This window comes from Melitaea cinxia, chromosome 8 (assembly GCF_905220565.1).
Source record: "Melitaea cinxia chromosome 8, ilMelCinx1.1, whole genome shotgun sequence".
Taxonomy (NCBI): Eukaryota; Metazoa; Arthropoda; class Insecta; order Lepidoptera; family Nymphalidae; genus Melitaea; species Melitaea cinxia.
The window spans coordinates 2561816-2574748 of NC_059401.1; the positions used below are offsets into that span (position 1 = coordinate 2561816).

The following is a 12933-nucleotide window of genomic DNA, read 5'->3' on the forward strand; positions in this document are numbered from 1 at the left end:
TCTGTTCATATATTGCAAACGTCAATTATACCTCTACACTAACTGTCAAATACAACAATTCTGTATTCATTTAATGCAATAGGTACTTTGTTTGGTACTTTGTTTGACGACTGTAAAAGCCGCTGATTTTTTACGAAAACGTTTTGGCAATGGTATCATACTATGTTATGTTAAAAACAAATCAACAAGTGTGAATAAGAACGTTATTCATAATTAATATTGACCTCATAAAAAATCAAAATGACTAATCTTGATGTGAGTATTTATTTTATATTTGATCCAAAAGGTATTTCAAAAGAAATATTTTTTAGTAAATTTAGTATTTAATGTTATTTATTTCTTCTTACTCATTATTGTAGTACCTAGTTTATGATTTATTGAATGATACCTAAAATATTGCTTAAATATCGGGATATATTTTGGACTGCTTTGACTAATGAAGATGTATAATGTATTCTTTTATTTCTTTTAATAAATGCTAAGGAGGTTTTATTCTTGTTTTAGATTTATTATAAAATCCTCAACACAATTTCATATATTTAGTAATAAAATAACTTAGAGTCTTATACTACAGCCTACATAATTAATATGAATTCATTAATATGAAATTATAGTTTTTGATATAATAGGCTGCAGTTGTTTGTGCTTATTAGAAAAACTGTAGGATACATTTTAACTATGTTTTCTATATAATTTAAATAAAAGAACCATTAACCATTAACTTCCATAACCATTTTTTTTTTACAAGTGTTATATTTTTGTTTAAATGTTTTCTTGCTTGTGTGGGACTTTTTACTTATAATCATACTGATGTTTATATTCTGTACATAAAATATACTGGTAATATGATAAGCATTTAAAAAACTTGTGGATTATTGTACACCACAACTACTTCTTTTTACACATTAAGCATAATTTAAGATCGTTACAGTCAGTGATGTACAGTGGTGGACTATTATGCCATGGTGGCTATTTAGTCATTTCTTACAGACAATCTAAATAAATAATAAATAAATAAATAAATATCTTATAACATTCTCACACGGTTGTCTCTTTTATGGTAAGCAACTTAATGCTTATGTTACAGGTAAAAGCCAGCTGTTAGAACTATATTTTTTTTAATAAATATACATAGAAATAATACATATATAAATACAAACATTACACCCGGACTCAGACAGGAATCAAACCCGCAACCCGCGGCACGGAAAGCAGTGCAACTACAAAATGCACCAACGGGCTATAGCTAGTAGTAAAATTGTATTTGTTCCTTTTTAGATTTATTCACTATTATAATAATTTAGTCATTTTTGTTACACACTACCTTCATTAAATTTACACATAATTGTAACATACTTATACCGTGTAAACTTTGACCTCTGATTATGTAAAGTTATTGATCTATATATGTAATTTTTCTATTACAGGTGAGCAATAGCAGTACTGATAGCAGTTCTGGCTCAACATCAGATTCTAGTACTAGTGGTACCTCATCCACGAGTTCAGGGTCAGGGTCCAGCAGTTCAGATTCCGAGTCTTCCACGTCTGATATTCCAGCAGTAACACCAGCTCCCGCTCCTAAGTCTCCCAAACCAGCACCTATAGAGGAACCAAAACCTGCCGAAGAACCAAAACCGAGACGCTCATCCAAACCTAAACCATCCTCATCAAGTGATGATGAAACTCCTAAACCTCCCACACCAAAACCAGCTCCTCCAAGAAGACGATCAACTAAACCCAAAAACGCAGCTGCAGTACTAGCTAAAGCTAAACAATTACCTCCCAGAGCAGCAACAGGAGCTAAATCAAAGGCAATTTCGAAAACAATACCCAAAACAACAAAAGCAGATGCAAATACCTTAAAAAAGAAGAGTATCTTCTCACCTGATAACAGTTCAGAATCCGATTCGGAGAGTAAAGAAAGTAAAACATCAAAAGCGAGTCCTAAAGCTTCACCTCGTAATAAAAAGACATCTCGAAAGTCTAGTGAAGATAAGGATACACCGTCGTCGCCGTTAACTTCAGCACAAAATTACGATTCAAATTCTAACTCTAAAGATAATACGAAAAGGAGAGCGAGTCGGTCAAATGGTCCACCTCCTAAAAAGACGGTGGAGGAAAAAAGTGCATCGTCATGTTCGTCAAGTCAATCCTCAGTTGAATCCGTTTCATCAGAGAGTGATAGTGAATCAACGAAAAAAGAAAACACAAAAGCACAAAAGTCTAAGTCACCTTCCAATGCTAGTAGTAAGGTTAGTAAATAAGAACAAACTACTAATTGAGGTAAGGCACAGCAGGAAATTTCCTGCCCAAAATATAAAGCAGCCCGATTGCGGTACCTCGACCTTACAGAAGATCACAGCTAAATAATACTGTTTGCAGTAGTGTTGTGTTCCTGTTGGTGGGTAAGGTGACCAGAGCTCCAGGGGGGAATTGGGAATAGGGTCGGTAACGCCCTTGCAATGCTTCTGGTGTTGCAGATGTCTATAAGCTACGGTAATTGCTTACCATCAGGTGCCATTGAATGTGAGGTTTTTTTTTATACTATAAAATATATTTTAAATTAAAATGTTAAAACATTTTTCAAATCACTGTAGTGTCAAGGGCTGCCACCCCAAAAATCAAGCGTACTATATCATTGATGGTAAGCGATCATCAAAGCCTTTAGATGCCTGCAACAAAAGTGCGTTCCTGACCATATATGTAAAAATTGACATATTATTTTACAGCAAGAGACGACTGGGAAAAGCGGTGACTCATGTGACTCATTGACAGGAACAATGACTCGTAAACTCACACGATCACTATCAGCGCGCGTTTCGCGAATGGCGAACGCTGCAAAACCGGCCAACACAGATACTGACTCGGATGCTGAGGATAAGAGTAACGAAAAGAGGTGAGATGGGTTAAATATTGGTATTAAATATTTATGGTACAATTGCATGTGTTCAAATCACATTAACATTGTCCAGTAGATATTGTACATGCTGATGACATGATATTACCGTTATTATTGCTCGAGAATGAGGCACACTGATAATAATTAGATTTTAGCATTATTATTTTATATTACATGCATTTTCTGCAATGTTGCCATAGTTTTACATAATTTTAAATCATTTCAGCAAAGACGACATAAGGTTAGCAAAAGCGCGAGCTGCCATCACTAGATCACCGGCATTACCTCCTAACCCTGTAGCACCCTCAGAGCGTCGGTGTCCTGTCAGAGACTGTGATTCATCTGGGCATCTTGGTAAGTGGACAATTTTTTTTTTTTGTATGAGTAGGTCGACAGACGAGCGTACAGCTCACCTGATGGTAAGCGATTACTGCAGCTTATAGACACTAGAAGCATTGCAAGTGTTTTGCTGACCCTACCCCCAATCCCCTAGCAGTTCCGGTCACCTTACTCACCACAATAAAAGAACACTGCTTGAAAGCAGTATTATTTAGCTGTGATCTTCTGTAAGGTTGTAGTATTTTCTCAGTCAAGCTGCTCCAGATTTTGAACATATTTTCTGCTGTGCTCTACCTCTGTTAATGAAGCCTAATAAGGTTTTAGGTTAAAAAAAATTTTAACCTACTAAAAAGGTCAATAGACTAACCATCAATTATATTGTATCTTTGAATTTACCTCCATAACAATGATACTGTACGTGAGAATAAGGTTCAAATTGTGTAGAAGTTTTTGACGGGTTGAATGAAATGAGATGCGTGTGTCCAGCTTAGAGGTTTATTTCTGACTAACTTGACGTTTGTAAGTAAAGTGACATTAATTGACATATTCACATAGACATTCCGCCCCCCAAAGGACGGCGTTCTTTTATAACACAAAATACAATTATATTTTATAACACAAATAACATCAAATCAGCGGATCTACCATGAGCTGTTCAATTTCTATGCAGGCCAATCTACAAGTCTTATTAACGACGTTATAAATTTGTTAATATTATTCAAATATCAGAAAAAGAGTATCCATAGAGTATCTCATAGTATATCCTCAGGTAAGTACCACTTAATATATTTTTTTTGTTTACAAACTTACTATTATTTTACAAACTTATTATTGTTTTTTACATCTAATGATAATCAGTTTCAATTTCAATAAAATGTTTTACTATATATATATATATATTTTTTTTTTTTTTTTTTTTCAGAAGTATGACATATAACTGAACTATATTCTTAATTATAACTTAATATAGTTAGTTCTAATTTTACTAAACTCTGAAAATGTCATTACAAATCATTTTCCTCTGTTGAAGATATAAATTGATGTGACTATTTATTTCAAAATTAGTCCCTGAATATCCAACAACTTAAGTACATATATATTGCAATTGCTAAATGCATATAAAATCATTTTACAGGTAAATATAATAACTATTTCTATAGTAACTATAATAACTTAACTTAGATAAATGTAGTGCCTATACAATACAGTAACAAAAAGTAACAGTACGATTAAGTAAACTTTTAATTTATAATGTAAATAAAATTTGAAAAATGTTAAGTTGTTTTATTTATGTTAATTAATGGCCAGTTAAATAAAGTATGTATGGTACCTATTAGTTAAACTGTAAATTTTTAATTATTTTGTTTCTCATTATTGTTTTGTTTCAAAAGCATACATATTTTATTTAAAGGTCGTTTAAAAATACCATTTTTACATTTGATTGACACTACACGAGTAATATTGTCTGGGCCGACATGTTTATGAATTATTTTACCTAATACCCACTTACTAGGTGGAATATTATCCTCCTTTAATATTACAATATCATCAATTTCTGGTTCAGTGTTTTTACTATGCCATTTATATCTTTGATTAAGACTTACTAAATATTCCTTGGACCATCTGTTCCAGAAATCATTTACCATTTTTTGTGTTAATTTCCACCTTTCATGACACGGTATTTTACATAGACTATAATTTTCATCAGTTAAATTAAGTAAGGGCTCACCAATCAAAAAATGACCAGGTGTCAGTGGTAAGGGATCATTAGGGTCGTCGCTCAAAATTGTTAAAGGTCGCGAATTTAAACATGCTTCTACTTGCGTTAGCACTGTAGTTAGTTCCTCGTATGTAAGTGTTGTATCCCCAATGACTCTTCTAAGATGTACCTTCATACTGCGAACCCCCGCTTCCCATAAGCCACCGAAATTTGGTGCGTGAGGAGGAATGAAATGCCATGTAGTACGCTCTAATGTTAACAACTCTGCTAATTCACCTGTCATTGAAGATTTAGCACTCTTAAACATATTTTGCAATTGTTTGTCGGCTCCTACAAAATTAGTACCATTATCACTGTATATGTTTGAACAATGTCCTCTCCTCGCTGTGAAACGCCTAAATGCTGCGACAAATCCATTTGTTGTTAAATCCGTTACTGCCTCTAGATGTATGGCACGAGTTACCATACATATAAACACACATATGTATCCTTTGTAGGATTTGGCACCTCTGCCAGGTGAAAATCTAATGTTGATAGGTCCTGTATAGTCCACGCCAGCTGAACTAAAAGGTCGACTTGGTTTCAGTCGTACCTCTGGTAACTGACCCATCAATTGCTGAGTAGTTTTCTTCGAGTATCTAATACATGTTACACACTCACGGTAATATTTCTTTACTTGACCTTTAGCTCGTAAGATCCAATATTTTGATCTGATATAGTTTAACATCATCTGTGGTCCGCCATGTAAAGTTTTCTTGTGAGCATTCATAATTAAAAGTCTGCTAAGATGACTCTTAGCAGGTAAAATTATGGGATGCTGAGTATCATAGGGCACCTTTGATTGCTGAATCCTACCTCCAACTCTTAGTATTCCTATTTCATCAAAAATAGGACAAAGATTACGGATTTTACTTCCCTTAGAAACACATCCACGAGACTTTAACTGTTTTATTTCATTTTTAAATTCTATACCTTGAACTTGTTTTATACAATTTTCTAAAGTTTTATTAATTTCATCTAATGTAACAAATTTAGACTCACTTTGCTTTTTATCTTTTCTTCGAATACCATTTAACCATCTCTTACAGTATGATATGATTCTCAGCATTTTTGATAAATCAGAAAATTTTGTCCAAATCAAATCTTGTTCACTTTCTACTAAAACGGTTAAAGTCTTGACCTTCTCTTCTTCTTGTGTGTCATCTATCTCTAAGTAATTTAATTTCATGTTCCTTGTAGACAACCAGGTAGGGCCTTTCCACCACAATGTATGATTCACCAATTCTGAAGCTTGTAAACCTCTTGAGGCACAGTCAGCTGGGTTAACTTCCGAAGCAACATGACCCCACTGTTCATAATCTAAGATATTTAAAATGTCTGAAACTCTGTTGCTTACAAAGGTATTCCATCGACCTGGTCCTCCCTTCAGCCACGCCAACACAATTGTGGAATCAGACCACGCATGTAAGTTAACTTTAGGTATATTCATTACTTGAGCTGTCTCAAAAATTAGTTTAGCTGCCAGAGCTGCGGAACAGAGTTCCAGCCTAGGTATGGAAATTTGTTTATCAATTGGAGCTACTTTTGTCTTGGCTGTTATTAAGTTTACAAAGACCTTTTCATCCTTGACTACACGAACATAAACAACTGCTCCATATGCTAATAGAGAAGCATCTGCAAAAACATGTAATTCTACAGAAGACGTTCTAGAGAAATGTAATGATCTAGGTATAGTAATCTTTTTTATATGTATCAAATTTTCTCTGAAATTTAGCCACTCAGCCAATAAACTTCCTTGCACAGTATCATCCCATTCTAGGCCTGATTTCCATAGCTTCTGCATGATCATCTTTGCTATCACAACAACCGGAGCCAACCAACCTAAAGGATCATAGAGCTTTGCTATATTAGAAAGAATTTGTCGCTTTGTTATAGGTTGTTTAGTTTCTGCTAGATTTAAGGTATATTCAAAATTATCCGCATCACGATTCCAAATTACTCCTAACACCTTCACCAGACTATTGATTTTAAGAGGGAGTTCATGATCATCTCGCTTATTTTCTCCGATGTAATTTAGTACATTTTGATTATTACTACTCCACTTTTGGAGATCAAATCCTCCCGAGTTCAACAATTTGTTCATATTATTGTAAATTTCTATGGCTTCATCTTCTGTTTCACATCCTGTTAAAAGGTCATCCATGTAGAAATCATTTTTTATTATTTTTGCAGCCTCTGGATATTTAAATTCTGCATCATCTGCTAATCTTTGTAGTGACTTCACAGCAAGATATGGAGCGCATGCAGTCCCAAAAGTCAGTCTCAACAGCTTGTAATGTCTTAATTGCTCATCGGGTGTGGATCTCCAAAGTAGCCTCTGAAAATCTGTGTCTTCTTCTGCTACACGTACCATCCTGTACATTTTTATAATATCTGCAGTTATACAGATCTTATGAGTCCTCCATCTCATCAAAATATGTCGTAGATCCTGCTGGAGCTTTGGGCCCACCAGCAGATCATCATTTAAAGAAAACCCATTAACTCCTTTGCACGAAGCGTCGAAAACAATTCGCAGCTTCGTTGTTGTTTTGTCTTCTCTAAGCACACCGTGGTGTGGAAGGTAGACAGTATTTTGATTGTCAATGTGTTGCGAATCAACTTCGACCATATGTTTTAAATCTATGTACTCTTGCATTACTTTTATGTATTCTCTTTGGAAATCTTGATTACTTTGTAACTTCTTCTCTAAACTCATAAATCTTCTAGCAGCTATCTCATATAATTTGCCATTTTGACAGCTAGGGTGTTCGGTTTTAAATGGTAACTTAACTATAAATCTCCCTTCCTTATCCCTCGTAGTTGTAGCATCATAGATTTTTTCACATCTTTCTTCTTCCTTTGACAATCTTCTTTTAATTATGTTCGGTTCATTTTCTTGCTCCCAGAAAAGCTTAAGAATGTCATCATTCTTAAGTTGTATATGCAAGCTAGATACCGTATTCCTTGCCAAGTTGCGTGGACTACAAATCTTACCAGACAATACCCAACCAAAAATAGTATTTTGTGCAAGTAAATTAATTGTAGGATGTTTCATGATACCATTTAATAATACATCACTATAAACCTCGGCTCCAAGAAGAATATCTATTCTTCCTGGTGTTGTATATCCTGGATCAGCCAACTCTAATTTTTCTATGTCTGACCACTCAGGTGAATGTAGCTTAGTGGTAGGTAACAGTGTTGTTAATGAACGCAATACATATGCATTTACACAAACTCTAGACTCGGGATTGTGGCGTGATTTCAAACATAACGAAACCATGTATTTAATTCTCATTTGCCCTTCTCCCACACCTGACACCCAACCACTTACTGACTTACGTGAAAGTTTAAGTAACTGAACTGTTGCTTCTGTCACAAACGATGCCTGCGACCCTTGGTCTAACAAAGCCCTAATAACATGATTATTACCATTTTTACTCTCAACTAAAACTTGAACTGTAGCTAATAAAGTACTATTTGAATCAATATGTTCACAAAAATTTGTTATAATGTTGTTATCATTTGACAAAATATTAGGCTTACCTCTAGACTTATTCTCTATACCTGTAGATGTGGAAGCCGTCTCGACTGGATTATCAACTTTAGGCTCGCGTTCAACATGAATCATTGAATGATGACGGCGTCCGCACCTTTTACAACATGAAGATTGACGACAATTTATTACAGAGTGTGTCGGCGCAAGACAGTTAAAGCACAATCTAGATTTTTTTATTAAATTTTGTCTGTCTTGCACTGACATATTCGAAAACATTTTACAATTATAAATATAATGATCACTACTACATAAAATACATTTTATTTGGCTATTTTTAATTTCGTTATTTTTTATTTGGTTATTCATATTGGTATGAAACGATTTCGTTTTCGGAATGGATTTAGCTAACAAAGATTTATTTTTATTATTATTACACTCGATCATTTCCAAGGATCTAAATCTTGACTCTAAATAAAGTTGTAATTCGGACCATGTTGGTAATTCAGATTTGACACTTACATGTTGTTCCCACTGTCGCATCGACTCGGAGTCCAGTTTTGAAATGACTAAATAGTTGATAATTGTATCCCACGAATGCGTATCTATACCCATATTCGATAACGCTTTTAAACAGGTAACCGTTGTGTCTAGAAGTTGCTTTATATGACTCGCAGACTCTGCAGTAATCATCTTTTGTGTAAACAGAATTTTCAAAATGGCGTTGCAATTAAACCTCTTGTTATTATATCTCTTCACAAGTTGGCACCACGCTTCTTCATAATTGGCGTCAGTTATGGAAAAATTACGTAACAATGTTTCAGGTTCACCCGATAAATTACTTTTTAAATAATGGAGTTTTTGCACCGGTGACAAAGCTTCATTGTTATGTATGAGAGAATAGAATAAATCGTAAAACGTTTGCCACTCCTCGTACTTACCGGTAAAGGTTGGAATTTTAATAATCGGCAACTTAATATCACAGTTTCTATTAGAATCGTTAACATCGGGAACGCCGGTAGTTTGAGAATTATTCGAAGATTTTAAAAAAGGCATTATCATTTCCTTTAACATAGATTTAGTACTGATATACATCTCCTCAAACGCTTCAAACACTTCATTTTTAAAATATGATAGTTTTCTGTCTTCCTCTTTCGAAATTTTCAAAATAATATTTTTATGTCCTTCTTTAAAATCGTTCCATAATGTTTCTAATTGCTCCAATCTAGTTTCTAAATATGTTTTTTTAATTCTCTCCTTCGGTGTCTTTCTTAAATTTTTCTCGCAATTTTTTAGGTTATCAAATAACTCCATTTGATATAAAATGTATTTTTCCATTGTATATAATCCAAAATTCTTCACTAACTCCAAACACTGTATTTAACTTCGTAAAAACTTCTTAAAAACGTTGTAATATCTTTGTAATAACCTTTGAACCAAACGTTTTTTACACACTTGTTGCTGTGGAATGTACTTCCTTTGTTCTCGAAATCTCGACGCACGCTCGACGCACGCCGTCCGCTCGATAGGACCAAAACTTATGTACGTGAGAATAAGGTTCAAATTGTGTAGAAGTTTTTGACGGGTTGAATGAAATGAGATGCGTGTGTCCAGCTTAGAGGTTTATTTCTGACTAACTTGACGTTTGTAAGTAAAGTGACATTAATTGACATATTCACATAGACAGATACACTAATCTTTTAATGTGGATAATCACTCGTAAATATAAGGATCCTAAAGCAATTCGTTTTGAATAAAAAGATATTAAGGTATATATGGTAATTTATATATAATACTAGCATTTTTTTTTCTGGCTGTACCAACTCGGAAACCTTTGTGGGGTCATGCACAACACTTTGCTGAAGATCGTGACATGATCAAATGCATAGTTTACGATTCTTTAAAGGACATACAGACAAATATAAATATGGCTTCTGAAATAAATTCAAGATTCACATCTATTTGCTCCTATCTTGGAATATAGTGTTTTCCGAAAGCACGAAATATCTCAACTTAAGAAAAAAGAGAAATGAGCGTTAGGCGAGATGTGACAATGAAATATGTTTTTTTAATACAGTTGCTCAAAAAGTGGCGTATTGCAGGGACGTATAGCGTTCGGGGTGTGAGCTATTACATACTCGTGCTTTTTTTTACCTTTCCCGAACTCGTGCGTTCTCTTTCCCAACTGTCAAAATAATGTCTAATAAAAAGAAAAACCAACCATGAAGTTTTTACTAAAAAAATTCATAGAAGTTTTTATGATTCATGCATATACGTATATTTCTAAAAGGAAGCTACTAATTTGTTTCAATATTAGATTTAATGATTTGATTGAATGAGTTTGGTTAGGTTTCATTTCATCTCATTAAATTTAATTTTCATTTCATATCAATAAAAAACTTCTACTGAAGACTTGGCTGTATGGGCATAGTTCCCTTTGCCTACCAGAATGGGTGAAGAAAAAAAAAAGTCTGCTTATATTCTACGGTTGGCGCCATTTTTCAAAATTTTCTTTTTATTATTTTATTAAATTGCTTTATTTTTTCGCAACTGTATTAAAAATAGTCGTTCAGTACACGTGCGGAACCGTCATTGCAACTTGTTCCGACTGTCAACCCTCGCCTTCGGCTGCGCCTCGGCTCGGGTAGACATTTGTCGGAACTCTTCGCAATGACAGCCTTTCCACACTTGTAATGAAATATACAATTTTGAACACAGGAGGCAAAGCGTCGAAACACTTCACGTGGGACGCGTGCCCGGTGTACCACAACGTGACGGCGGCGTGGTGCGTGGCCGCGGCCGAGGAGCGCGCCGCCGCCGCCGCCACGCGCCGCCGCGCGCTCGCCGCGCTGCAGCAGCGGCCGCGCGCCATGCCCACCATCGAGCAGCGCGCCTACCAGCTCAAGGTCAAGGTGAGCCGCCGGCCCGTGCGCCCTCTATATGTATATATATATATATATATATATATATATATATATATATATATATATATATATATATATTGAATATATGAAGTGTGAAGAAAAGGGAGGATCCTCCGACCAGACAGATGTTGTGTCTGGTGAGCAAAAGCCTCGACGGTTGTTGTCGGGTTCTAGTATATATTCTCAATCATTCTGATAACTTTGATAGCGCGATGTAGGATACGTCAGTTTTCTCTAGTTTATATGCCGCATGATAGATGTCTAGATGTCGCCAAATATTTATAGGCAACTTGTACTTACCCAATTACAGAGAACTTATCAAGCTACGATATTAAACGAGAATATACCTATAACAGAATAAGATCCAATACTGAATACTGCATGGGGTATTTCACTGGAGCTTTCGTATTATGCTTGCAAGGAAGCTTTAAGGTTTTTTTTGGTAGGATTGATTTGAAAGGAAATAAAATTAAATATTTCAATGGGTGTGATCGTTTTATCCGTAAAAATGGTATATAACTTCTCTTTTTAATTCCAGGATATGAGGTCAAAATGGAAAGGCAGTCAAGAACTTCGATCGATGCCAACCAATGAGGAAATGGGAGAGGAAAGAGAGCCGGTCCTAGAAGGATTCGCGCCTGATTACGATCTTAGATTGTTCAGAGATGCACAAGCACTGGCTGCGGTCAAAATCGAAGAGGAACTTGGAGATATAGCAACTGATAAAGGGACAAGGTATATTATATGCTAGCTTATAAAACTTCTAGTTCTAACAGCGAATTATTTTCAAATTGAATCAATATTAAATAATCTATATTTCGGAGGGCAGCAGTAAATCCGAAAAGGTTTCTGAGTTGGCTCCCTCCTCTGATTCCAGATACGTAGTGATGGGCAAGTACATGATGGAGGTGTGGTACCAGTCGCCGTACCCGGGGGACGCGGCGCGCGTGCCGCGGCTCTTCGTGTGCGAGTTCTGTCTCAACCACCACAAGTGTGCAGTGGGCGCCGCGCGGCACCGCGCCAAGTGCGTGTGGAGACACCCGCCCGGGGACGAGGTACGTGGGGGGGCGTGTGGGGGTGTTCGTGTGCCAGTTCTGTCTCAACCACCACAAGTGTGCAGTGGGCGCCGCGCGGCACCGCGCCAAGTGCGTGTGGAGACACCCGCCCGGGGACGAGGTACGTGTGGGGGTGTTCGTGTGCCAGTTCTGTCTCAACCACCACAAGTGTGCAGTGGGCGCCGCGCGGCACCGCGCCAAGTGCGTGTGGAGACACCCGCCCGGGGACGAGGTACGTGTGGGGGTGTTCGTGTGCCAGTTCTGTCTCAACCACCACAAGTGTGCAGTGGGCGCCGCGCGGCACCGCGCCAAGTGCGTGTGGAGACACCCGCCCGGGGACGAGGTACGTGGGGGAGTGTTCGTGTGCCAGTTCTGTCTCAACCACCACAAGTGTGCAGTGGGCGCCGCGCGGCACCGCGCCAAGTGCGTGTGGAGACACCCGCCCGGGGACGAGGTACGTG

The 12933-nt window shown here is 36.6% G+C and overlaps 1 protein-coding gene across 1 annotated transcript in view; it reads left to right on the forward strand.

Moving 5' to 3' along the window:
- The first annotated feature begins 6 nt into the window (after positions 1-6).
- Positions 7-12933, forward strand: part of LOC123655782 (histone acetyltransferase KAT7) — a 35095-nt gene continuing 22168 nt past the window's right edge. The window contains exons 1-7 of the mRNA XM_045591536.1: positions 7-255; positions 1428-2252; positions 2730-2896; positions 3126-3253; positions 11212-11405; positions 11956-12152; positions 12295-12472. Of these exons, the coding sequence (XP_045447492.1) occupies positions 241-255; positions 1428-2252; positions 2730-2896; positions 3126-3253; positions 11212-11405; positions 11956-12152; positions 12295-12472 (1704 nt within the window). The 5' untranslated portion in view covers positions 7-240. The remainder of the gene's footprint in view (positions 256-1427; positions 2253-2729; positions 2897-3125; positions 3254-11211; positions 11406-11955; positions 12153-12294; positions 12473-12933) is intronic.